Source organism: Hyaloscypha bicolor (genome assembly GCF_002865645.1).
Source record: "Hyaloscypha bicolor E unplaced genomic scaffold K444scaffold_175, whole genome shotgun sequence".
Lineage (NCBI taxonomy): Eukaryota > Fungi > Ascomycota > Leotiomycetes > Helotiales > Hyaloscyphaceae > Hyaloscypha > Hyaloscypha bicolor.
The window spans coordinates 34,626-57,923 of record NW_020194677.1 but is presented as its reverse complement, the minus strand read 5'-3'; the positions used below and the strand labels follow the sequence as shown (position 1 = coordinate 57,923).

The following is a 23,298-nucleotide window of genomic DNA, read 5'->3' as shown; positions in this document are numbered from 1 at the left end:
CTGTGGGAGGCTATTTTTCTGATTATCATATCTATCCTCTTTCCCATCTATATTCTTGATTTTTGCTGGCCGCATATAGATTTTGATCGCGTCCTCATTATCTATAATAGTAGCGATGCCAGAGCAGATCCATGACGTGATCGTCGTCGGCGCCGGGTTGAGCGGTCTTCAAGCAGCTTACAACATCCAAAAAGCAGGCTTCTCTTGTGTTATCCTCGAAGCCCGCAACAGAGTCGGAGGGAAGACATGGAGCGTGCCGCTGGCAAGTGGGAAAGGATGCGTCGATATTGGAGCGGCGTGGACCAACGACACGAATCAGACGCATATAACTGCCTTGGTGAAGAAGTTTGGACTTGAGATTGTTCAGCAAAACATCGAGGGCGATTGTATATTCCAAGATCAGGATGGTGCTACTCATGTGTTCCCGTATGAGGCCTCTCCCAAGGTGAGTTTCCTTGCCCATAACAAAGGAAGCGGAAGGAAATGACTGAAGAGAAACAGTTCACCAATGCAGAAGTCGAGGACCTCGAACGCATCCGGGACATCATTCACGACCTCTCTGTAATATATCATGCTAAAGGGAAAAGTGACGAAAATTATGATCACATGAGTTTGGAGCAATTCGTCATCGCCAAAGATGGAATGAAGAAAACTGTTGATATGGTCAAGATATGGAGTCGTGTCATGCTGGGTGTTGAGTCGACAGAACTGAGTGCACAGTTTTTTATCGAGTACACTGGAAAGGGCGGAGGATTGAAAACTCTTCGCTCGGACGGGAAAGGTGGTGGGCAGTATTTGAGATTCAGAAAAGGTACACTCTCCAACAAATACGAAATGGACTAAACTAACACCGCATAGGGACACAATCCCTTTCGCTTGGCCTCGCCTCCCTTCTCAAACCAGGAACTATCCACCTCTCAACCCCAGTTTTCTCCATCTGTGATAAGGGCTCATCAGTAACAGCAACCACAACAACTTCCCGGATGTTCACCGCCAAGAAGCTTATCCTCAGCATCCCCACACCTCTCTATAGAGACCTTACCTTCTCTCCATCACTCACCGGCAAAAAACTGACCTTCGCATCCAACACAAAACTCGGTTACTACTCCAAGCTCATCCTCTGCTACTCTTCTCCCTGGTGGACTAAGACCCAAAAGTGTGGCCTTGCACTCTCCTACCAAACACCCGTTGGCGTTGTCCGTGACACGAGCGTCGCAGCCGACGGCCAGTTTTCTCTCACCTGCTTCCTCGGCGGAGATCCGGGACTGGCGTGGTCTCTTCTTCCTGCTCACGAACGCCGTGCCCAGGTCATGCAACAAGTTGCCAAGATTTATGGGAATGAAGAAGAGGTGTTCAAGCCAGTTGAAGTGTTTGAGCAGGAGTGGACTAAGGAGGAATGGAGCAAAGGCGCTCCGTCTCCTGTCACCGGGCCGGGATTGTTGACAGAGGCTGGGAAGGCGTTAACTGAGAAGGTGGGCAATTTGCATTTCGTGGGGACGGAGACGAGTGATGTTTGGGCGGGGTATATGGAGGGAGCTGTGAGGTCTGGGGTTAGAGGAGCTAGGGAAGTTACTGAGCGTCTGGGTGGTGGGGTGGTTGCAGCAAAGCTGTAGGGTGGAGCTTGAAGAGAATGGATCAAAGGCACTGAAATCTGGAAGGCCGCGCGGCGTTTGGAAGATTGAAGTCTATTTAGTTATATCAGCTAATTGAAGGAATACGAGTGTCGTTTAAAGAAACATGTACACGTTCTTCAGGCTGTAGCCTTGAAGGACGGGAGGTATGACCTCTCCCCGGGAAAATGACCGTTCCCCGCAGCTCTGTCCGAATACGTAGGAGACGGCACCAGTAGTCAAGAGACGACTCATCAGAGCGTCTCTCGCGACGCCCGCTAAGAATAAGCTCAGCCTTCACGACACCGCCCCACGGCAACGGCGTCCCTCCCGATTCGGCCGGGTTTTCGAGTTTCCCCTGCTCAGTAAACCTTAACACTAACAACCAGTTGAGTATTGCCTTTGACCCATTGGCAGCCGTGACCGCGGACCGCGTTCCCTGGTTCGTGGGGTAAGAGATGGCAGCGCCGCTCCGAACCAACAACCTAACCGATCCCAGGCGGCCGGCTTCGCAGGCAGCAATTAAAGCAGATCCCAACGGACACCCTTCGTAGTCTAAGTTAGCGCCCATGGAAATCAGAGTCCTCATTTCAGCAAGAAGCCCGATGCTTGCCGTTCTGCAGAGAAGTGTCCACCCGCCTCTGTGTTCCATGTTCATCAAAGTTCGGAGTTGTCCAGGCTCTACCTTCCGGCGATATAGCCGAAAGATATCGGTGAGCCATGCGTAACCGCGCATATTCAATTCGGTTGACGGGAAAGGCCCGCTATCCCCTACTCTTAGGTCACTGTTTAGGAGGAGAGCGGTGAAAGGTTTGCGGCACATTGCGCTATGGATCGCTGACGTCGCTAGGCCCATCCCCGTGGCTCGGTAATAAGGGTCAAAGCCTCGCCTTAGAAGATCAGAGAATAGTGCCAGATTTGGGCCTTCTCTTCCCCACCGGAAGCTAGCAACGTGTAGAGGGTTCAGGCCCCAGTAAGCTGACATTTTCAAAGAGGTACTAGCCTTAATGAGAGTTTGAGCCAGTTCGAACTTACCCCAGTTGATTGCCGAAACCAGTGGGGTTGAAAGACCTGGTGAATCAACGGCGGCGCCATTTTTTATCAGTAATTCAGCTATTCTTGAGGATACGTCTCCTTTAAGTTCCGCAGTGCAACACAAAGGAGTGTCGAAGCGCTCGTTCAACGCGAGCAGGCCAGCCCCACTGCTGACCAGGAGTTCGACGGCTTGGAGGTTGCCACGCAAAACGGCCTTATGCAGAGGTGTGTTCATCCCAGCAGAGAACTTGGCTGCTCCATTCACACACAAGGAGAGCAAACTGTCTGGATCCTTGCCCAAGTTCTCTCTAAATAAAAGTAAGTTAGGCCTGCTTTGATCTGGGATCGATAAAGACTCACCCATAGATTCTGGAATTCTGCTTCACGTGGCCCAGTAACGAAGACAAACCCTCTGAGTTTCCAGCCCTCACAGCCGAATAGACCGCATTAGGAAACTCGTCAACCACGTTACCGCCGGCATCAAGCCACCTGTCCAATAGAGAGCGGAGAACTGGATTCGGGAATTTCTTTTTCAGGGCCGCTTCCAAAGTAGAGAGATTACCATGGGCCTTGCAAGAAACCCTAAGGGGGGAGGCTCCAATTTCCAGCAGCCACTGAGTTATCCCGAGCTCTGCGCGTAAGATAGCACAGAGCAGGGGAGAACAGCCATTGCAGGAGGGCATATCGGTTTCGAGGAAACACCCCTGCCTGTTTAGCTCGCGGAGAGAGTCCAATTCGCCTGTAAGAATGGCGGTTTCGAATGCTGCTGCAAGCGTTTTGTGGTATCGGCTAGTCAGAGCTGGCAATGCTCTAGTCTCAACTTTCACAAGAGTATTGTCCTCCAGCTGACTTGCCTGCTGTCGATGCACCAGCCGAAGGAATTCGATCATAGGAGCTTCCCCAACTCGATGCGCATATGTAAGGGGGCTCGATCCATCCCTGTCCTCGGTAAATTGCGCCCCGGACTGGACTAGAAGTTTGACGACCGCCAGATGGGAATTGCTGATAGCCATGTGAAGTGGTGTGGCGCCGTGGACGTCTTGTGCATTAATTCTTGCTCCCTTGGAGAGAAGAAAGTCAACCATCTCGGCATGTCCAATCATGGCTGCAAAATGCATCGGAGTGAGAAAATCCTCAGTTCTGGAGTTGACATTCGATAGAGGAGTCTTGTTCGTGAGAAATATGAGGCCTGAAAGATTTTGGCGGGCTGCAGCAATATGCAATAGGTTAAGTCCATAGTATACCATTGGCGACCCCTTGAATTTACACTTTTGAATAATGGAGAGACTGCTGGTGTGATGCCAATTGATTTGCCACGGAGGATTCTCGAAGGCTAGAAGCTCTTCGAGAAATACCGGGCTGCTGCTCCATCTCACTGCTACATAAACAGCATTGTCTCCGAATTTATCAGTGAGAGTGGGATCAGCTCCTCTCTTCAATAGAGCTAGTGCTATTGAATCGTAGCGTCTCCGCAGGTGGTATGAGAGCTGGCTGACACTCCTGAGCTCCATTACGGAGATTAATGTTGGCCCCTCGTGTTATGAGCTCGTCGATCTTCCATTATTGTTGGGCAAGATGAATGAGGCCCAGACCTGCCCCTCCCGGATTGATTTCGTTGATCCGAGAGGGGCCGGCCTTGTCTAGCAGCAATCGGAAAAGTGTTCGGGCAGCCTCACTTGGTTCATTATGTTCACAAAATTCCCATCTACACGCCACCTCCAGTACGGACAGGCCATAAACTTGAGTGTGGACACTGGCGCCCCTTTCGAGAAGAAGGTTGGCGAAGGAGATGTCTTGAGAACTGACGGCAGCCCGGAGGAGCCTTGTGGGTAACTCGGAATCGCAGACTTTGCGCCAATATCCCGTGGATTCGATGACTTTGCCAATAGTTCGGCTTTCTAGTGGATATAAGTGCTCCATGCTGTTATAGCCTATACTAAAAACGGCCTCGAGGGCGACAAGGCCGGATTCTTGGCGTTCACGCTCATATGCCGTCAAGATCCCCAGTCTAACTAAACAGTCTACCGCCATGTTCCAAACCCTGCGTCTTCTAGATGTCCCGTAAAATTTTAATTGTCGTGCCTTTGGCAAGAGGTCTTTCGTTACGTATTGCCAGATCGCTGTTCCTTCCGACATAATCTAGGAGAGCGTGTCGCTCGGGCTAGTCAAGGCATCAATCAGTCTGGGATCCAGTTCCCCAGCTGGAATATGCTCCTGACACAGCCAGGCCTGCAAGAAATTCTCCAAAGGCAGCCTGCCATGAAGGCGCTGCGCGCAGGCGTCCTTGTACTGGGATTTAAGATAGTCGATGAATTCAAGAGTCGCCCCTGATCCGAGGCAATGCAGTGGCGAAAACAAGCCTGGATCTCCAGCATCAGCATCTACCCCGGCATCGAGAAGACCTTGAAATAAGGGCAGAGACCCTGCTCGAGCTGCAAGGCGGAGTACATGCGTTGTCGGACTTTCCCAAGTGGGTGCGTCGTTCTGGCAGTTTGTTAGGAGTAACAGTGCTAGTTCCACGTGCTCTAATTCGATGGCAAGCACCAACGGAGTATAACCAAGTCGATCTGTTGTTCTGAGTGCCCTTGATAAATCTTGGCTTTCCATACCACAATCTAACGACGAGGTGCAGTAATGATTCGCCATATTCAGCATCAATATCTGCTGGTCGAAATCTGGCGTCAGAAAGTAATCTCCCGAGGGTCTCGGCGGTCCCGTGCTTGACGCAGTTGATTGCGCACCTCGAGAGATCAGCATCTGTTAGAGAAATTTGCGTATCAACCGAATAAGGGTCTTTTGCAAATTGAAAGCCCGCTGAGATCGAAAATCCCCACACCAGCGAGCAGAGCTTGAGCACGAAGGCTGATGTGCCCATCGCTCCACTGAGCTCTCGCAGAAGATGTTGGCAGTGCTCACCAAACTGGGAGTGCCATTCCGGAAACTTTGATAACTGCACACCCAGATTATCAGGCAGGATGTCTAGTTCAGACTCTGCCATGGGCATACCGGATTATACGAGAGCAGTGAGGATAGGTAAACATCCGACAGGAAATCTCATTGCCATTTGAACTAGCGAATAGGTTCTACCAACGTCGCCCAAACTGATGATTGAAGGGTCCACCCCAGCCGCCACGAGGAGGTCGATGGTTTCAACTGTAGCTTGGTGAAAAGGCTCCCTATTATAATCCGCAATATACCACTCCTCCAGATTGGGCCCAATTGAGCGGCTAAACCTACTGCACCGGAAGATCCACAAGCCGCCAATGGCACACTGTATGGGGCTGCCGAGTCCACTCCGAATGTCTACGTCGGCTGTGTGGTTAATCAAAAATTTGCATATCTCTGGAAGAGATAACATTGCTGCAAAATATAGAGGTGTAACATTCTTGCTGGTAATTTCGTCGAGTGCTTGCCAGTCTTCATCTGTCCAGTAGTAGTCGTTGTCATCGAAACCAAAGATCCAATTTGAGAACACTATAGCCCAGCAAATGAAGACTGCAGGCTTTCGAGGATCGAAGAGGCGCTTGGCCAAGATGACGATCTCCTTGACGTGCCATTGGCCTCTTGCGAACTTTGGCCAATTCAAGCTTGCGTACTTGTAGAGGGTGTGCCCCTCTTTCTGCTTCTCAACGTACTCAACCCAGTCCTCTGCGCATTCAAGTTTCAGGAAGGGGCTGAAGTTATCTAGCTGGATATAGCTTAAGCAAGTGGAAGCCAGAAGTTGGTTGCAGTGTGCCTTGGTGATTTTGAATAAGCTCTGGTGTTTGTCGTCGAGCCAATCACCCTCTAGGAATTCCTGCACGGAGAAGTGTGCAAACTCGTAGTATTGTCCGTCATTCAACTTCCGGACAAGACTACTACACGGCTTGGCAATGGTATCTTCGTGGATCAAATTTTGAGGTCCTAGGGAGTTACCACATGTAGGCACTGAAAGCAGCTCGCGCAGCTGGTCGATGGTGGGCGCTGGTTGGGCATACGCCACGAAGTGTAGCGCCATCTGGACAAGAGTCGTCTGGCTGCCTTTAACACGTTGCAAGATCCGAAGGATCCAGTTGGCACGAAACCCATCGAAACCTAGGGAAGATTAGAATTGCCTCAAACCTGAAGGCTCCGGAGATCAAATGCAAGGTATAAACTCACATCCCCTTCGCCCCATCGATTAGCCCCTCCAGTATCTCCTCCTTCAGCTCGGCATCTTCGATATGGAGCCTCCTACCACGAATACGTTCTTCGATCTCGCATGTCACATAGAGGATTATATCGTCCTTTTTAGCCGCGATTTCGACGCTTTTGAAGTAGCCGTCAAGCCTACACCTGATGTGAAGCTCGTCGCGACTTAGAAGAGCGAGCGACATGTGGTTGATCTTCTCTGATATCTCAACCAGGCACCTCACCACCTCGACTGTCGAGTTCCCGCATTCATCTAGTGCGTCCACGACAACGAGGACATGGCCGAAAAATGCAGCCATCTTTCCCAACAAATCTGCTAGCTGGGACGCTGTAGGGTTTCTGGGTAGGCCTCGGGCAGGATGCAATTTCTCATAGTATCCCTCCAGGATGTCGTAGGCCTCGTCTTTCTGAATCGCCAACTGGTAAGCGAGGGCGCCGAGGATGTTGACGAGATCGTGTGTCTTTGCATCCTTGTAGTCGCAGAAGAAAAACGCTGTGGCAATCTTCTCGGTGCTCTGTTCAAGAGCTGCTTCGATAATGGAGCCTGCAAGAACCGTCTTTCCAGCACCGGGTATGCCGCTGAACCAAATCTTGGAGCCCGGCGTCGACACCCATGTCTGGAAGTCCAGCATGCGCAACAACCACAGCCCCGTCCGTGGATGGCGAAGGCCTAGACTCATCTCGTAGTTGGACTGAGGGTTACATTGAAGGAAGGACTCCAAGACTTTGCGCTTTTCTGCGTCGTGATGAATCCGGCACACAATCTCGTGGGTTTGCCTTGCGTGGCCAAGGGTCTCGGATGCTGTATCTTGCGAATCCTTCTGCGCCGATATGACGCGGAGAAGGGCGTTCATCGAGTCGGCGGTCAGCGCCAGAGTTATGTGCTGTTTGTGACGGGTGAGTTCTTCGAGCTTCTCTTTGACAAACGACGACTTGAAAGGCCAGGTGAGCCTATTCTTCAAGTCATTGGCGTCTGGCTTGGGCACCTTCTCCCTCAGCGACTGAAGTAGTGTCTGACAAGCATCAATGTGGTCCATGCGAAACGCTCTGTCGAACGGCTCGTCCCTGAATCCCTTGGCGAGACGTTCCAGGCTGCTCAAGGCTCCGATGAGTAGATTCACTTCGTTGGCCAGGCCCCGAATCTCCTCGTTTGCATTCTTGGCGGACTTGGAATTATTTTATGAGTCGGTCGAATACCACATCAGCCAAGGAGAGAAGGCCAGCGATGCTGGCCGCGATGGACAGGGGATCCGCCATAGCTGTCTGCTTCCTTCGGCAAAGCACTGATTACATGTAGCCTCGCGCGGGCCTTGAATGATGGAGCGCGTTGAAGTCAAGTGGGAAATAGCGTTTGGGAAGTCGAAGGCGAGCAAGATAATCGTCAGCGGGCTAGGGCGGGTGTGCAGAGGCGGGTGAAGTTGACGTAGTAATATATCCTACTGCCAGTGAGCAATTGAGCGGGCGTCCGTTGGAGAAGGAGGGAAAATCATATTATTCGGGTTGCGTAGTCGGAAGGCATCGTATTAAGAAAGCCTCCCTACCTAGCTACAGGTAAAAATCGATGCCAGCACACCGCCCACACATGCCAGCATACATTGTGAAGATATGTGCAGCCACAATGCCAACAAAGCAGAGCCTTGCGCAGAGCCTTGCGAGGCACTGCCCCCACCCAGTGGAACGAGCGAAAGTTGAAGTGTAGCCATGTGCGAAACTGCCTGTCAAGCCCGAATTTAAGCGAGAAGTACTAGAACTAAATCGTCGCTTTGCGCAGCCACCCCCGCTTTATTGTGGCACGGTGGCTGTTACAGTACGGAGTAGTTCTACTTCGTACGGAAAGCCGGGCTCCACAGAATATTGGCCTCAGGCGGTTGATTCTGAATAGGGGCAGCCGGGTGGTCAACCAATCCTCCCGTCACATCACTACGCTTGGTACTGACCCTCAGGTTGACTCGGGACCTCGCCGGTACTGAGCAATCGCACTACAAAGGCCAAAAAAACCTATCTCTTGGTCACATGTCCCCCTCACCCCTTGATTACAGCGCCGGTGCTGCTCCTCGGATTATCTAGCCAAGGGTTTGACCTGCTGCCTCAGTGCTCTCAGCCGTCTGTCTATCTCTTCTGCAAATGTGTGATCTTGTTCTTTTACTGACTGTGATCTCGCACAGTTAATCTTGGAATCGACGATAATCCGCGACGAACGAATATCGTAGCTATGTTATAAACCATCACATCCGCGTCATCTCAATCCGGCACTCCCTCGAGTCTCTTTACCTCACCACACCTGCCTCGCTATGGCCTATTATAAACAATATTATCACAATGGATGTCTCACAGTATCTAGCTATTGCGGAGAACATTGCTCTTCTCTCCTTGATAAATCGTATCCCCGAAACACCAGAGCACAACTCGACCGTCGGTGATCGTGCAATGGTCAGAAAGGGAGAACACTTACTTTCGAGCGGGAGAGTGACATTGTCGATAATTTGGCCTTTCTATCTACTGCCTCGGATAATCCAGGGAAGGTCACAGCTATTTGCATCGAGGAGCATGCAAATGCACGCGGGTGTATAGTTAGGACAGCAGTCAGTAAGGGCAGTCTCAGTATCGTGGAAGAAGGGTTTCAGAGAATCTCGAGTATCTTGGAGAAGGCTTCATTAAAAGGCAAGCATTAATTGATTATCCAAAGAACATGTCCTAACTCCGCTCAAATCGGAAGACAGCGCGGCGTCTATAAGATATTTGTTCGTGGAAATATACTCTTTGAATGGTGGCAGACTCCTATAATGACTTCGATCCTAGCACGCTCAGAAATCCTTTCGAAATCGAAACAAACTTGCAATAAGTGCGAGGCTAGAGGAAGCAGTTCATTGGAGCATGGATTACACTGCTGTGCTTGCATCGTCGGGTATCGACCTCATTGCAATAGAGGCTGAAGCCGGAATATTTCAAACCACCTTCCAGAAGCTTAAGGAGAAGGGATTAGAGATTAGCACAAGTCACCTTTTACTCGCAATTCTAGTTAATTGCGCTCATGCGCTTGCAATAAAGCTTTCGCTCAGCAATCTTATTGACGTCTTGTCAAACAAGCAGCTTGGTTCGAGCGAACGAGAGAGCCTGTTTATCGGCATTCAGAAGATTGGGCGGTAAAAGTCACCTTGCGAGTTTTTATTTATGGCAGTGCGGAAGCTAGTGATTTTCCAAAAGATAGATATAGAGGCCATCTCACTGCCAGCATCTGCAACCAAATTTTTAAAAGTGCCCGATTACGTACCGGGCTTAACAGCCACGTTGTAACAGATTAATGGTTCTGGTACAGTACCCATAATATTAATCGATTATGCGCGTCTCGAACGAAAGGTTAGTGTATCGCCAGCGTCAGTACAATATGAGTTCAAACAACTCGTGCCGCGAGTCTTGGGCTCAAGTGAGATCCACGCGGAGATCCAGATCATCTACCACTACGAGATGCGCCGAGTGAAAATTCGCGCAAGGGTTATATGCTCCAGCAAGAGCGCCTGTTTCTTATTTGGCCTCTTCATTATGCTTCACGGAAAGTTCTACCTCGCGCGAACGCATGGGAGGTTGTATGAATAGTGGAGACTGCCGGTTATCAGAGGCCTATCGCTCTCGAGCACATGACTGCAACTTTACATAACGACCATTCGAAGTTTTGATACTGCTATCGAGCACCGCGTCAGTGGTATGCTTCTATCCAAACGCAGACTGAGCCATTTTCAACCCAATGAGAGCATATTTATCCAATATCCATCCTGGACAACGTCGGATTGGTCGATGCCCAAGAATGGCGAATTACTGCCTAAAACTGGATCCGCATAATATCAATCTAATTTAGATAATGTGGCAGAAGAGATTGGCAGCCCTCCTAGCTGAGAGGAGCTAATATAGAGAAGCCAACCATTAGTTCCGTAATAAGTGATATTAGAGGATTGAGAAAGCGGACGTCGGGTTGGTTCAAACCTACCTCTGAAGAACTTATCCAAGGCGTCAAAATTCGGCGAGAGCTTAGTACAGACTATGAATTACGCTTTACTGCTAATGATCTTTGTGTCAGCATCGAGTGGTTTAGTGGCAACGAAGCTCTCCGAGTTTGGAATATTATGGGGTTGGGTGCTGTGGATGTGGGGTTGATGGAAAGTGGATCAGAATTAACAATTAGAAATGGATCACCAATGACAACTAGCAACCTGTATATTACTTTAAATGCAGATGTTGTGTGGCTTGAGTACAACTTGGTGGAGGATGCACAACTACTATAATGAACATTATTCATCAAGAGAAGATAAGCGCGACACGCTGGGATGAAGAATTTAACCAGAGATTATTACCACTCTGTGTCCTGCTGCTCCAGCCTCTACCGCTCCGCCTCGGCCAGGCGCTCCTTGCTCTCCTTGCTCTCCCTGCTCTCCTTGCTCTCCTTGCTCTCCTCGCTCTCCTGGTTCGCCCCGCACACCTGGTTCTCCTGGTGCACCATCTTGGCCAACCGCTCCATCTCGACCAGGTTGGCCAGCAGCCCCATCTTGGCCAGGCTGGCCAGCCGCTCCATCTCGACCAGGTTGGCCAGCCGCTCCATCTCGGCCAGGTTGGCCAGCAGCCCCATCTCGACCAGGCTGGCCAGCCGCTCCATCAGGGCCAGGTATTCCGTCAGGGCCAGGTATTCCGTCAGGGCCAGGTATTCCGTCAGGGCCAGGTATTCCGTCAGAGCCAGCTGCTCCATCAGGGCCAGGTATTCCATCAGGGCCAGCTGCTCCGTCAGGGCCAGCTACTCCATCAGGGCCAGGTATTCCAGCCTCTCCTGGTTCTCCTGGCAGTCCCCGTGGTCCCCGCGGTCCCCGCTTTCCCCTCCGACCAATGCAAAACACGGCAAGTACTAAAAGAACCCCAAGAATACATCCTACTATAGCTGCAATATCTCCCCCCGAGATACCATTGCTGCCGCTATAGACAATAGGTTCGATAGGAGAAGCTGTGGACTGTGATTTAGGCGATGCGGCTTGTTGGGTTGAGGTCATTTGCCCATTTCCTAACTGGATAAGTGTAGTATAGGTAGTATATATTTCGGTAATACTAAGCGTAATAAAATAATCTGACGCTGTGTCTTTTCCTCGAAGTACAAGGTTTGATGGAGGACTGTTACTTGAGAGCGGAGATATGAACATGATAGAGGTTTGTCAGGAAATGGCTGTTGGTATGAATTGCTTTAAAGATCCTAAATTGTAAAGAAAATTGTGACTAAGAGTACTGACTAGAAATAAAAGATTGCTGAGGAAATTGGACATCTAGGTCGCAAACACTCTACGGCGGCAGCTACAATTCAAGTGTCTCAGCCAGTCTCGGCTGCACGACTCCGTCTGCTAATAAAGCTGAGAGAAACTGCTACGAGAGATGATTGGGAGTTAGTAGATAAATGCGTGTAGGTATGACATGATTTGAAGCAGAACGCCGGAGTAGGAAGCAGTGAGGCTGAGTCACCTTAGCTCTGGCCAACACATAACGTACCTTGATATCCCCGATTGGGCATGTTTGGAACCGCAATCGCCGCCTCACTTTTGTCACCCAAGGCGACCTCTGAGAATTTGCAGCCTAATTCCAAAGCGGCGATCATTTTCCGCATACCGGGCACGTGAAACTATCTGGGAATATGCCTCGTTAAATTTCGCTGCGTCACCTGAAGGCCCGGTTACGCACGTTTTTTTATTGCTAGCAACCAATCATTACTAGCTTTCAATCCTCAATATTCAAAGATGATGTCCATATAAAGAAGTGTTTGCCAAGATCAAACAGCCAATAATTATTGTAATTACGGAGGTCTCAGAGTCATCTCCGCTAGTTTATCAAACCGCTTTTCTCAGCCTCACTAATTTCCCCGATGCCTTGCTTGATTTTTTCTTTATCAGAGATGACCTCACGCCTAAAGGGGCCCTTCCCTTTAGTCGGGGGAAGCGAGTTGTCTTATTTAAGCCATTTTCCTGTCCTGGAAACCCTTATTATAAAGTAACTATAAAGATTCTAATTCAATACGTGTTAATTACGATACGTTAATTAGTAGTTATATAGTTTAAAACTAGAATTTGAGTATATAGTTTTTGGGTTAGAATTACTATAAAATAGAGGAAATAATATATTATAAAAAAATTAGAAGATTATAGCCCTTTAAAATTTAGTATTTCTTACTAAAAAATTTAGTATAAAACTTATATAAAGTCGCGAGATAATAGGCTTCCATAGTGTGGGATCACAGCGTACGGTGAGACGTGGAATTAGAGAGTGAAGGTTAGTTGATGTCTAAGAGAGCGGGGTAATATTCATGCGAACCGGACGTACGGACATCCGGAGGTCACCTGACCGCGCCACGTGACCATGGAGCCAGAATCCCCACCACAATACTTATACTTAAAACAAAGCTGGAATTAATACCGTACTTTAAGAAGGTCAATAAAGATAGCTAGGGGAACCGAAAATCCAATATTCAAATACTTATTGTTTCCCCAGAACTACTGCTAGTACAAAAGCGCGCGGCATTGAAATCCGTCCAACACGATAAGCGAGGACCGGCGTAATTTTAATGCTCGCATTATATTCTATTATTATAAAAATTTCGCCAAAGTTAGATCTGCTTCTTTTCTATTATGTAAAGCACCTTTGAAGAGTTTCGGGCGTTCCATTGAGATTTGGTGTAATTTTCTGAACGTAACGATTTTGGTGTTCCTCGCATTTTGGCAGATGGACGGTTTTCAACGCCGCGCGCTTTCGTAGGTAGTTCTGAGAATACTCCGATGTGTATTTTAGTAGTTACTGGGTATTGAAGGCTTTAATAGTTGCTAGCATTAATAACTGTAGACGTATGAAGAGATTACGATTCAAGAGAGGTGAAAATTGGTGATTGTGAGGAATTGTTATGAGATTGAAGAAGGGAGGACGAGGTTGTGATTTTTATAGGTAAGACCGCCTCCTGCTATATTTTTGTGGGAGCAATTGAGGGGGCAATTCAACCCCTCCGATTCTAAGCGAACACCGATACCCCGAGCAAAGTCAAATACGAGCCTTTAGATATCTCATGTGAACCTCAAATATAAGGGCTAATTAGACCCAATCAGTAGCCAAGGCCGCTCAACTTGCAGCGCGTCCGATTGTTAACCCGAGCTCAGTCTTCTCAGTCTTGAATCCTTGACGTAAAAGGATTGGCTCTTCTCAGAATTGCCCGTCAAGGAGAGAAAGTGTGAATTCTATGAATCTATCCTGCCTCTTCTTCCTTCGTGATGTGAACCCTACGTTTCTCCTCAAGATTGTCGTCATACCGCATCTTTAAGAACCAGGCCGAGAAACCTACAACCAGAACCGTTGTAATAGGCGCGGTAAAATACCAATATGTCTTAAAATGTGGACCAATAGGATTTTCTTGGTCCCAGTTGAAGACGGGAACGCTGAAGAGAGTCTGGACTTGGCATCAGAAAAGCCACGTTTACGGGAAAGAGTCGACATTTCACTTACAGCGATAAAGGTTCCTGGCAAGAAGAGCGCACTCAAAACCGCAATTACTTTCATCACTGTGTTATCTCGCTTCGTCTGAGCGACGATGATCTCTTGCTGTTCGAACATGCTGGTTTGATATTCAATGATTTTAAGTTGATTATTTGATGTCTCTTGTCTTTGGATCTGTGCTTGACGGCCCCATGCGTTTTCCCTCTCTGCAAGCAGAATGGATACCTAACATGAATTAGTTTTCTGATTTTGCTGATTCGGACCAATGCAGAGGCTTCCATACCATGCTTAGAATGCCTTTAACTCTTTCCCGCAAATTCTCAACATTGATGTTGTGATATTGACAATTGCCTTTAAGCGCGATTAATCGAACTCTTGCGGCTTCAAGTTGATGCCACCATCGTGAATTCCGGATCCTTGCTTCCTCCGAGACAGTTGCATTGTTTTGCTGAGCCTGTGAATCTTTCGAGAACATATTGCAGCTCTCTGGACAGCCTGTCATTTCTTGAAGCGATTCAATCGAGGACAACAAGTATTGAAGCTTTTGTTTGACTTCACCAAGGTCAATTCCTGTTTCACTCAACTTCACGTACGGATCGTAGTCGAATTGTAAGCCTCTGAGCTTGCTGTTGCTTGGATCTCGCTGTGCATTTACATCTTTCTCGATTTTTGCGATCCAATCTCGATAACGGCCAACTTGTTTCCCACAGTTTTGCTCGACAAACTCCAGCATGGCACATATGATGACCTTGGGATGTGGAATGCGTGCGAGAGGCTCAATACCGCCGAGCAACTCGATATTGGACATTGAAGGTGGTGTCTTCAACAGTAATGAAGCTTTGCACAGAACTGTTTCGATATTGGACAAGGGGACGCCAGAAGTTGCCATTCTGATCATTTGCTTGTCTTTTCCATCGACTTTGTGGAAATGATGAGCGAGGAGTATGTGCTTTTCGCGGAGATTGAGGCTGTAAGAGATTTTGCTGCACTCAATCGTACGTGAAACGTGTGTCTTCTTATGCTTGGAAATCGAAGTCGTACAGTGATAGTCCTCTTGGCGAAACCTTGCTACGAAGTTTGTGTTGTCATCATCATTGCAACAGCAATCAAAGCAAGGCCACAAGTGTGACCAATCCTCGCGAGATTGAGATGGGCTTCCTTCAATATTGACCTCTTCTCCGAATAGACTATAAGGTGGATTAGCATATTTCAATATGAGCCCAGTCGAGCAAATTGTTGAACTAGCTAGCTTGGCTAGCATCCTTTCCTTCCACTCCAGGTTCAACCACTAATTCAGTTCGTCCAATTATTGGGTATTACTTACGTACGAACACACCAATCGTTTATTAGTATCGCCATTCGATTACGTTCCTTAAACGTGCGTACAGGAATCAGATTGGTAAATCGTTCCCACCACCAAGTAAGTGCGGGGTAAATCACATGGTGGGGTGGAAATCAGGAATATAGCTAGGGAACCCATTCCCTCTGTTTTTTATGGAATCACTCTCCTGTATCTAGTCAAAACTAGTCATTCTACAGATTGTCAATCTCCAATATATCGATTTTCCACCGATAAATCGATCCCAGTTCAATACAAATCTTACACGATGGTCAGAAGAGCATCTGCATCACCGTCTGCGTCCAATTGCACTCCACTACAGCTGCTATTTGAGCGCTGTATGGTGTTTATTATCTGGGACGATGAAGCATTCTTTGCGATTCGTGGCTTTCCATCCTGAGTGAAGATGATCAAGTCATGGGAAGATGGTGTGAAAGGACGCTCGACAAGTTGGTGAGACTTGATTTGGCACTCCAATGGTTCAAAAGTAGGGAGGCTCGGAGGGGAATTCATGATTGCATTCATATTATAGAATATACATCTCGTTGAAACCCCAAGAGATTTCTGAAGAAAGCGGAGTTCAACGCGCTTCAGCCTCGTTGTGAGGGTGGGATGATCCAGCTGCACACAGCCCCCACAACACGCACATCACTTCTCTTGGAGGACGACTGCAGCACACCCACCCCCAGAACCCATTCTTGATTGGAGTTGATATCGGCATGTGTCCCCAATTAGCTTGAAGACACTTCGAGCCCCTGCACTGTTTTGGAGGGTGTAGCGAATGAGGTAGGGCCCGAGTGTCTTTCCTGCCCAAGCAGCTGCCGTGGAGCAGGAAACCGATAGACTGGTTGGCCTTCCCATTACTGCCCTTGTCTTCTTTTACACCGTCACATTGTCAGAGGCCAGAGGTGGCAGGTGAAAATTCTGTTTCTCGCACCACCGATGCGCCTTCAGTTCCCCGTTTTCATTCATCCTGCTCTACGTACTTCCAGTGGTTCTTCTCCAACAAAACGTCGACGTTAGCCTCCCCCATTGTGCCGACTGCAGCGTACAAGTCATGTAGTCCTTCCCAACCCTGATCCGACAATCCTTCATGCCGTTTCAATAGCTCGTACATTTTCCGACTCCAGATTGTTTCGCCGTCACTTGTGACAAAGACCTCAACGACAATCGAGGAGGAAGTAACACCCGTACCAACGTTGCCTTGAGTCTGTCGACCTCCATGATCACCGATAGTAAAATTCAGCCCTATTCCTATCCGTTGGCCAGGCTTGAATCCCCGAGTCATGATGGTATCGGCGAAATGACCGTTCAAATAGAGCCTTCCATCGAAGCACTGAACACCAATGCTCCATCGCTCGTGCCCTGGCATCTTCAAGACACGATCCCCTCCCGCCACGAAGCCCAACATAAGATAATCAATCGCATCCTCGCCATGCCTAGGTCTGTTCTCCGCTTCCACATACACCATGCGCGAATGTTTTGTCGCTAGAGGCGAGTGTAGGATTGCAGAGTAAGCAGGCAATGCTGTTGGAATGCATAATTCTAGATCTCGAGGTTTTGTCTCTATCCGCCATCCGGGCGACGGCTGGGGTTGCCAGATTTTGCCTGCAAGGCCTTCTGGGAGAGACAATAAGGGTGTGTCTTCAAGCTCTTCTGGCCAGAAAGCTTGGGGTTCACACAGCTGCCGTGAGCGGGGAGATGTAGACTGACGTCGAACTGGCTTTGGTGATGTACGATATGCTTTCTGTGGACACCTCCGCGCCTTCTGACTTAGATCGCCAGTTGAGGCTATCCTTTGGGCGTTCTTGAGTAACTGATTTGCCATCGCTAGATCTTGGGATGACAGTGCAATGTTCTTGTCTTCGTTCGGGGATGAGGAAGGGGATTTCGTTGGTGTCGACGTCCTTGTAAACATAGAGGATTGAAAAGAGCGATGCGGAGACGGCGATGTTCCTTGCCGCTTTCTGAATAGATCTTTCAAGGAACTTTTTTGTTTAACAGCAGGCCCATTGTCGTAAGAGCGCCCTCTCGATGCGAAAGAAAACCTTGAAAGCGAAGGAGAGTCAACGCCGCTTGCTCTGTTCTGCACTGTCATGGTGGATGCCATCTTCGTCTTTCTCTCGCGGTGCCAGTGATGGGCGAGATTGATGACTTCAGCCTGGCAACTGCAGACATTCTCCGAAGTGTGACAACTATGAATTTGGGTTTTCTGGGGAAGTGAAGATTAATAAGACCTCCCTTATTGAGGTGAGGCGAATTTGAAATGACTAGATACTGGCGGTACGACCGTACGACCCTTCGTGATGGTTAAGACCGACGAAGCCGGCGCAACCTTTGCCGCCTTTCATCCCCCTGCTCATCGCCGCCTCGGTGGAAGCCGGAGCGTGGGTGCGTGGAACAATTATTGACCGAAGCAAATAGCTGCTGCACAGCCAACCTGGGGAGATAAACGGAGCTCATGGCAAATGGGCTTGCTCGGTAACACCGCTCGGGCTCCTCAAAACCCGAAGAGTCAGAAGACAGGCACAGCAAGTGATTTTGCTTCACGATGTACTTTCACAACGTACTTTCTCGTTCATTATTGATGCTCCAAGGAATTTGGAATCAGTTGGAGGGAGCTACACCCAAAAATAGGGAGGAGAAGATGTTTTGTCACGCGCTTGATCAAACTTCAAGAGATCACTGCGCTGAACCATCAATCGAGCCGTCACAGCACAGGGTTTCAATCTCCACGCTTGCCGAATTTGTATCGCGTCCCCTTGTTTGAGACACATTAGACCCTTCTAGAAACTTTCCCTTTTTAGACTCACTCAGCTCAAATTGTTGGTGGCCAAATGGCTGACGCGGATTTCCAACCTTCCAGGCTCCGAAGGTGTGCCACCACTTTGTGGCTGTGTCATCCCCCCAACCCGCGAATCATCAAATAGGACAAAGCCTGCTTAGTCAGTTTTCATGGTGCCACCCCTTATACCGTTTTGTTCACCGAGGCAAACCGAATATTGGTCATTCCGAGGGGGTGGGGGCTGGTTTTGCGGAGGCTTGGGGAATAGGCGTGAGTCGATGCCAATGAGTCTGATGGCAACACATTCGCCGCGTAGACAAGTATCTGGCTATTTATAAACGAGTAGACGCTGATACTGCTATTACGGAGACCATTAAATTTAAGTGTCAACAACGAAGTTAATGGACTGATATCAATCAAAGTATTGAGTAGCGTTGCACTGCGGTAGCCCTTTGAGCCCCTGAGCTAGGCTAGCCGCTTATTGAGTGAGTTACAAGTTCGGATTTCTAAGAAGTCCGAACGCCGAAAGCTTTTCATAAAAAAAAAAGGAAAATAAAAGGATTTAGAATTCATCTCTTGGATTCTATTAGGTTTCTTGACTTCCAAGTTTATAAAACCTATTAGCTAATAAGCCCAAGTCATGTAACATGGTTCGGTATTGTCCCCTCACAATACCCTCTAATCTATTACGAAATTATATATAAAGCAGCGTGGAGCTAACTGGGAATATAACCAGCGGGAAGCATTTAAAAAGATACTGTGCTAAAGTGATCGATATGCAAGTGTGGTTGGTATTCGACGGGTAAATGAATATTCGGACTTTTGCAATTTAATTCCAATATTATTTAGACGAGCTCGACTGCTATACCGCAACTTCTAAAGCCCCGAGGATGCGGCCCAAATAACATAGCAGCTTAGGCTATACCAAAGAGATTCCTGATTTGGAAACTTATGCTTGCGATTACGTTTCGGTGGGAGATGATGATGCCTTTGGGGAGGCCGGAGGTGCCGCTTGAGTAGCAGAGAAATGCTGCTTGACGCTCGGCTTGGCCTTTGTTCCACCTAGTTACTTCTATTTAGGCAGTCTCTTGCCTTCGTCAATGAGTTGTGAGAGTGATTTGTAGCCGTGGGGAATTTGTTCGTGGCCGGGTATTGGTAGGATGAATATTTTGGTGCTTGGTATACTAGCTTTTGCAGTTGCGGGATAGGGCAATGGGGAGGAGAGGAGCGGCGGTAAGGATTGCCTTTGCACGGCTGTTAGTGGGCTGCTAACCTGATTCTTCTGCTGAATAGACTGCGTTTTCTGGCGAGGTAACGCCGTTGAGTCGCAGGATTGCTCGGTTTACCATCGTGATATCGATCTAAGCCCCAGAGATCAACCTCCTTCCCCACCTGCCGACATTGTACGCAGAGGAGAAGAACGAAGCCACAGTGTTAAGAGAAAATACACAAATCGCTTTATCAAATTCGCTGCCTGCATTGACTTCCCACTCCATCTCCTGTGCCAATGCTCTTGCCAAGTACTACATGCGATCCCTCTGTTCGGTAACACTGTATAATTTCCCTGGGAGGCCGCAAATGTAGGGGTCCCGAGACGCTGCAATTGGATGTCTGCCATATCTTTCGTCGAATATGAAATCACAGAGGGGGAGGTCGTGGATTCCGGGCAGCTCTGGCGTCAAGGCTGGGGGAGGAGTGATAACCATCTTGGAACTAAATGGAACAAAGCCAGGAGAAACTAAACACTGATGGGATATTGAGAAGTCAAGTTCAAAGTGGCTGAAACTAAGTTTACCCTTTCTCCTTTCGCCGCGACTTGGGCAAGTACCCATCGAATTCTTGCCTCAGCCGAGGCAAAGTTAGCCTCGTTCTTGAACCCAAGCATAGTTGAATCCATTGTTATGTAGTGGAGTTCCTCCCATTCGTTACCATGCTGAGCTAAGTCTGCAAGGGTATCGGAGGGACAAGGCCTTGTGACGAGCCAAGAACCGTGAGTGCGTCTATTCGAAGACCGGGAATCAACCCGAGTGTCCAGGGAGCTGGTAATATATATCCTGGTCTTCGAACTACAACATCGACGTGTGGCCGGGAGCGCGGGCATGACGAATTTGCGACAACGTGGATGAAGGCAGCAACGAGAATTTATCCCGGAGATTGTACACCCATTCGAAGTTGAACAGAACTCATCGAGCCAGAGAGGTTTTGTCTCTTCATGGATCTGTCGGCAAACGCAGAGTACGTAGTAGAGTAGGTAGAGCCGGGGACTGGGCTGCTGGTTTCAAGTTCCTCCTCCCAATTCGCCCAGTAGATCTCTTCTCAAACATGACCCGAGTCGAGTCGAAGAGATGATCGTAGATTTTGTGCGCGTCTCGCGAGGCAAATGGAGAAGTCGACAGTCTAGTTATTGCGCGAATGGCAGAGTCTTGGTTTCGACCTGCCCGTTTACCTTCCTCCTTTACTCCCTGACGGCTTCTTCCTGTCCTTGTTCTTCTGTTGGGGGCATGGCGGCGTGAATACGTGATCGGTCGTTGAGAATTATTCGTGGGGCTGCCTGAATTGAGGCGTAGGATGGGCGAGTTTGCAGAGGCGGAGCACGAACTTTTGAAATGAATATTAGCTTTGCGCACTGAGCCTTACATGTTTTGACGTCTTACCTCATCGCAAAACTGCACACAGTCTACGCACGGAGTTGTGGTCCCAAATTGGCGGAGTTGATGAAGAGGTGGGTTGGGGTAGGGAGAGCTGATCTCGAAAGAAGGTTTGGGTCCGAAACGTCACCCAACCTTAACCTTAACCAGACATCGCCTTGCCGCACTAAACGGACGACATCTTTGAGAACTTTTTCTCTGTCACACTCCAAAGAAATACCTGAACCGTCACCGAAAATTCAACTGCTTTTGACCATCTTCGCGGCGCATTTGCACAACGATTTGGCAACTCCTGTCTTCAAGCTTCAAGCTCCATCCTCCCAGCCACCCGCTTCCACATTCAATCCTCCCCCCAAACGCGACGGCAAGCAACTGCGTACCAGCCACGCTCTTCGGATCAGCTGCTCGAGCACCAACTATACACTTGAAAGGCCAGTACACACCAAGTCATCTATCTTCGTCCGCATCGTCGTGAAGCCTCCTTTGTCCCTCTCTCAACACCAGATCGCCTGACCGTGGGCATACAGTCATGTCCAACGACTCTGCGGCTGTTCCTGCCATGGACGATCCGCCTTCTTCAATTCAACCTGCCTCGAAGCAAGTTCTTCTAACTGCTTCTGTTCCGGATGGACAACCTTCTACCGCAACTTTTGGCAGAGAGCAAGCAACAACCTCGAACGGTCCCCAGGACACCGCAGAACCATCCGCCGCCTTCGCTTGCTTTTCCAAATTACCGCCCGAACTCCGTTGCAAGGTCTGGTGGGAGGCTTCTTTCCAAAGGCGCAACATTTGTATCTCGATCAAGAAACTGGGTACGTGGGACGAAGACCTACTTGAAGAAGTATGGGCTTGCCCTTTCGCCTATATTTCCCGTTCTGCTCACCCAGCTATCCTCCACACTTCTCACGAGGCTCGGACAGAGGGTCTGAAATACTACAAGCTCGACTTCGGCGTCAATTACATTCAACCCCTATTCACGTTCACCAGCCCACCTCGAACTTACATCAACTGGAAAGCAGATCGAGTCTGCATCACTGAACCTCAGCTGTTCAATACCAAGAAATTCAACTTTTTTAACGACTTCATCAATCTGTGTAAGGAAAGAAGTCTCCGAAATATTGCCATCAACGTGGAGTCCCTTCGTTATGATGATCTTCTGGTGGCAATATCCAAAGGTCCTACGTCTCTCGAACAGATCAATCTATTCAGTGCCAATCGATGGGTGATAAACAGTGAGGTCTTCCGAGAAGATCGAGCGGCTCTGAAGTTGTTGGTTATGTCCGAGACATTTATCATTCGCGCTGTGATACGGGGAGAGGGAAAATATAACAACAAAGGAGACATCAATTGGGACAGAATGGCAGATTCCAGAGATCTTGAACGCGCGGAGAAAATTTTAATGAGAGGATTTGAGAAGTACGAGAAGAAGTTGGCAAAGCAGGCGAAGTCAAACAAAGCCACTAACGTGGCAGGAGCGTCCAGTTGGATTCGTCCCAACGTCAGATGGAGTGTAGCGAAACTGGAGTTCCTACCTGGGAAGACTATCTATGCGGACATGCCGTGAAGTTTTCGGATAAATGGGATTGAGATTGCTGGGTCCTGGTCCCTGTGTTCCCCCGGCTTTGGCGTCAAACCGTCGAAGGGCTCATTCGAAGTTCAACCCTGGATTTCCAATGACCGGTACTAAGAATGAAATAATCCCTTGCTTGTTCTCACCATCAATCTCTCCGCGTCTTCTCTCTCCTCCTCTCCTTTTCTCCTCTTATGTAGTTCAAAGAGCCAAACGAGACCATAAGCGCCATCTTACATCATGTGTCAAACAAACTTGCCAGCCAAGTCGCCAACACCTTCGCCACAAATTTCGCCCAACTCTACTCCAAGGACTCCGACTTCTAGGGAAATATCAGGAATTCCAACGCCGTCCGTTCTAAACAAGATGTTCTAGGACTCACCTGGGCCAGAAACAAGAATGGGGTAAGCGGGCAGTGGCTAGAGAGTTGAAGGCTGCTGGGCTATTAACGGCCAACCGTTGAAATTCTGTTTTGTGGTGTTCTGAGAAGACGGTTGGGAGTTCCGGTCTACTATTGGTTATATCTCTTCGGTCAGTGATAGCTGCTGTCCTTGGCCGGGAATCTTCGAGTTCTTCTATTCCTTGTCAAGGAGTCTATAGATCTCCTTAATAATTGAAAGTTGAACGCAGTCTTTGAAAGG

The 23,298-nt window shown here is 48.7% G+C and overlaps 9 protein-coding genes across 9 annotated transcripts; 3 read left to right on the top strand and 6 right to left on the bottom strand.

The window, feature by feature from the left end:
* Nucleotides 1–115: 115 nt before the first annotated feature.
* K444DRAFT_543556 (amine oxidase B) lies at nucleotides 116–1,613 on the top strand (the record flags this gene model as incomplete). Its single annotated transcript, XM_024875972.1, has 3 exons — nucleotides 116–445; nucleotides 502–811; nucleotides 859–1,613. 3 exons carry the CDS (start codon nucleotides 116–118, stop codon nucleotides 1,611–1,613), a joined length of 1,395 nt encoding a protein of 464 aa, XP_024729266.1.
* Nucleotides 1,614–3,601: 1,988 nt separating this feature from the next.
* K444DRAFT_488240 (ankyrin) lies at nucleotides 3,602–3,769 on the bottom strand (the record flags this gene model as incomplete). Its single annotated transcript, XM_024873160.1, has 1 exon — nucleotides 3,602–3,769. A coding segment is annotated over one exon (168 nt), but the record flags the coding sequence as incomplete, so codon positions are not given.
* Nucleotides 3,770–4,784: 1,015 nt separating this feature from the next.
* Nucleotides 4,785–8,072, bottom strand: K444DRAFT_636230 (ankyrin; the record flags this gene model as incomplete). Its single annotated transcript, XM_024883971.1, has 5 exons — nucleotides 4,785–5,402; nucleotides 5,482–5,636; nucleotides 5,733–6,661; nucleotides 6,786–7,981; nucleotides 8,013–8,072. The coding sequence occupies 5 exons, from the start codon at nucleotides 8,070–8,072 to the stop codon at nucleotides 4,785–4,787; spliced, it is 2,958 nt and encodes a 985-aa protein (XP_024729264.1).
* Nucleotides 8,073–10,148: 2,076 nt separating this feature from the next.
* Nucleotides 10,149–10,409, top strand: K444DRAFT_543617 (uncharacterized protein; the record flags this gene model as incomplete). The annotated part of the gene is made up of 1 exon (XM_024875978.1): nucleotides 10,149–10,409. A coding segment is annotated over one exon (261 nt), but the record flags the coding sequence as incomplete, so codon positions are not given.
* Nucleotides 10,410–11,129: 720 nt separating this feature from the next.
* K444DRAFT_668842 (uncharacterized protein) lies at nucleotides 11,130–12,447 on the bottom strand (the record flags this gene model as incomplete). The annotated part of the gene is made up of 2 exons (XM_024887460.1): nucleotides 11,130–11,856; nucleotides 12,333–12,447. 2 exons carry the CDS (start codon nucleotides 12,445–12,447, stop codon nucleotides 11,144–11,146), a joined length of 828 nt encoding a protein of 275 aa, XP_024729262.1. The 3' UTR covers nucleotides 11,130–11,143.
* Nucleotides 12,448–13,745: 1,298 nt separating this feature from the next.
* K444DRAFT_668841 (uncharacterized protein) lies at nucleotides 13,746–15,575 on the bottom strand. The gene is made up of 3 exons (XM_024887459.1): nucleotides 14,599–15,575; nucleotides 14,325–14,540; nucleotides 13,746–14,268 (listed from the first exon to the last, which is right to left on the bottom strand). Exons 1-3 carry the CDS (start codon nucleotides 15,211–15,213, stop codon nucleotides 14,068–14,070), a joined length of 1,032 nt encoding a protein of 343 aa, XP_024729261.1. The 5' UTR covers nucleotides 15,214–15,575; the 3' UTR covers nucleotides 13,746–14,067.
* A 1,061-nt stretch (nucleotides 15,576–16,636) lies between these two features.
* Nucleotides 16,637–17,245, bottom strand: K444DRAFT_481518 (uncharacterized protein; the record flags this gene model as incomplete). The annotated part of the gene is made up of 1 exon (XM_024873006.1): nucleotides 16,637–17,245. A coding segment is annotated over one exon (609 nt), but the record flags the coding sequence as incomplete, so codon positions are not given.
* Nucleotides 17,246–19,695: 2,450 nt separating this feature from the next.
* On the bottom strand, nucleotides 19,696–21,000 carry K444DRAFT_620008 (uncharacterized protein). The gene has a single exon (XM_024881626.1). The coding sequence runs from the start codon at nucleotides 20,538–20,540 to the stop codon at nucleotides 20,178–20,180; it is 363 nt and encodes a 120-aa protein (XP_024729259.1). The 5' UTR covers nucleotides 20,541–21,000; the 3' UTR covers nucleotides 19,696–20,177.
* Nucleotides 21,001–21,267: 267 nt separating this feature from the next.
* K444DRAFT_620007 (uncharacterized protein) lies at nucleotides 21,268–23,004 on the top strand. Its single transcript, XM_024881625.1, has one exon. It carries the CDS (start codon nucleotides 21,617–21,619, stop codon nucleotides 22,649–22,651), a length of 1,035 nt encoding a protein of 344 aa, XP_024729258.1. The 5' UTR covers nucleotides 21,268–21,616; the 3' UTR covers nucleotides 22,652–23,004.
* The last annotated feature ends 294 nt before the right edge of the window (nucleotides 23,005–23,298 follow it).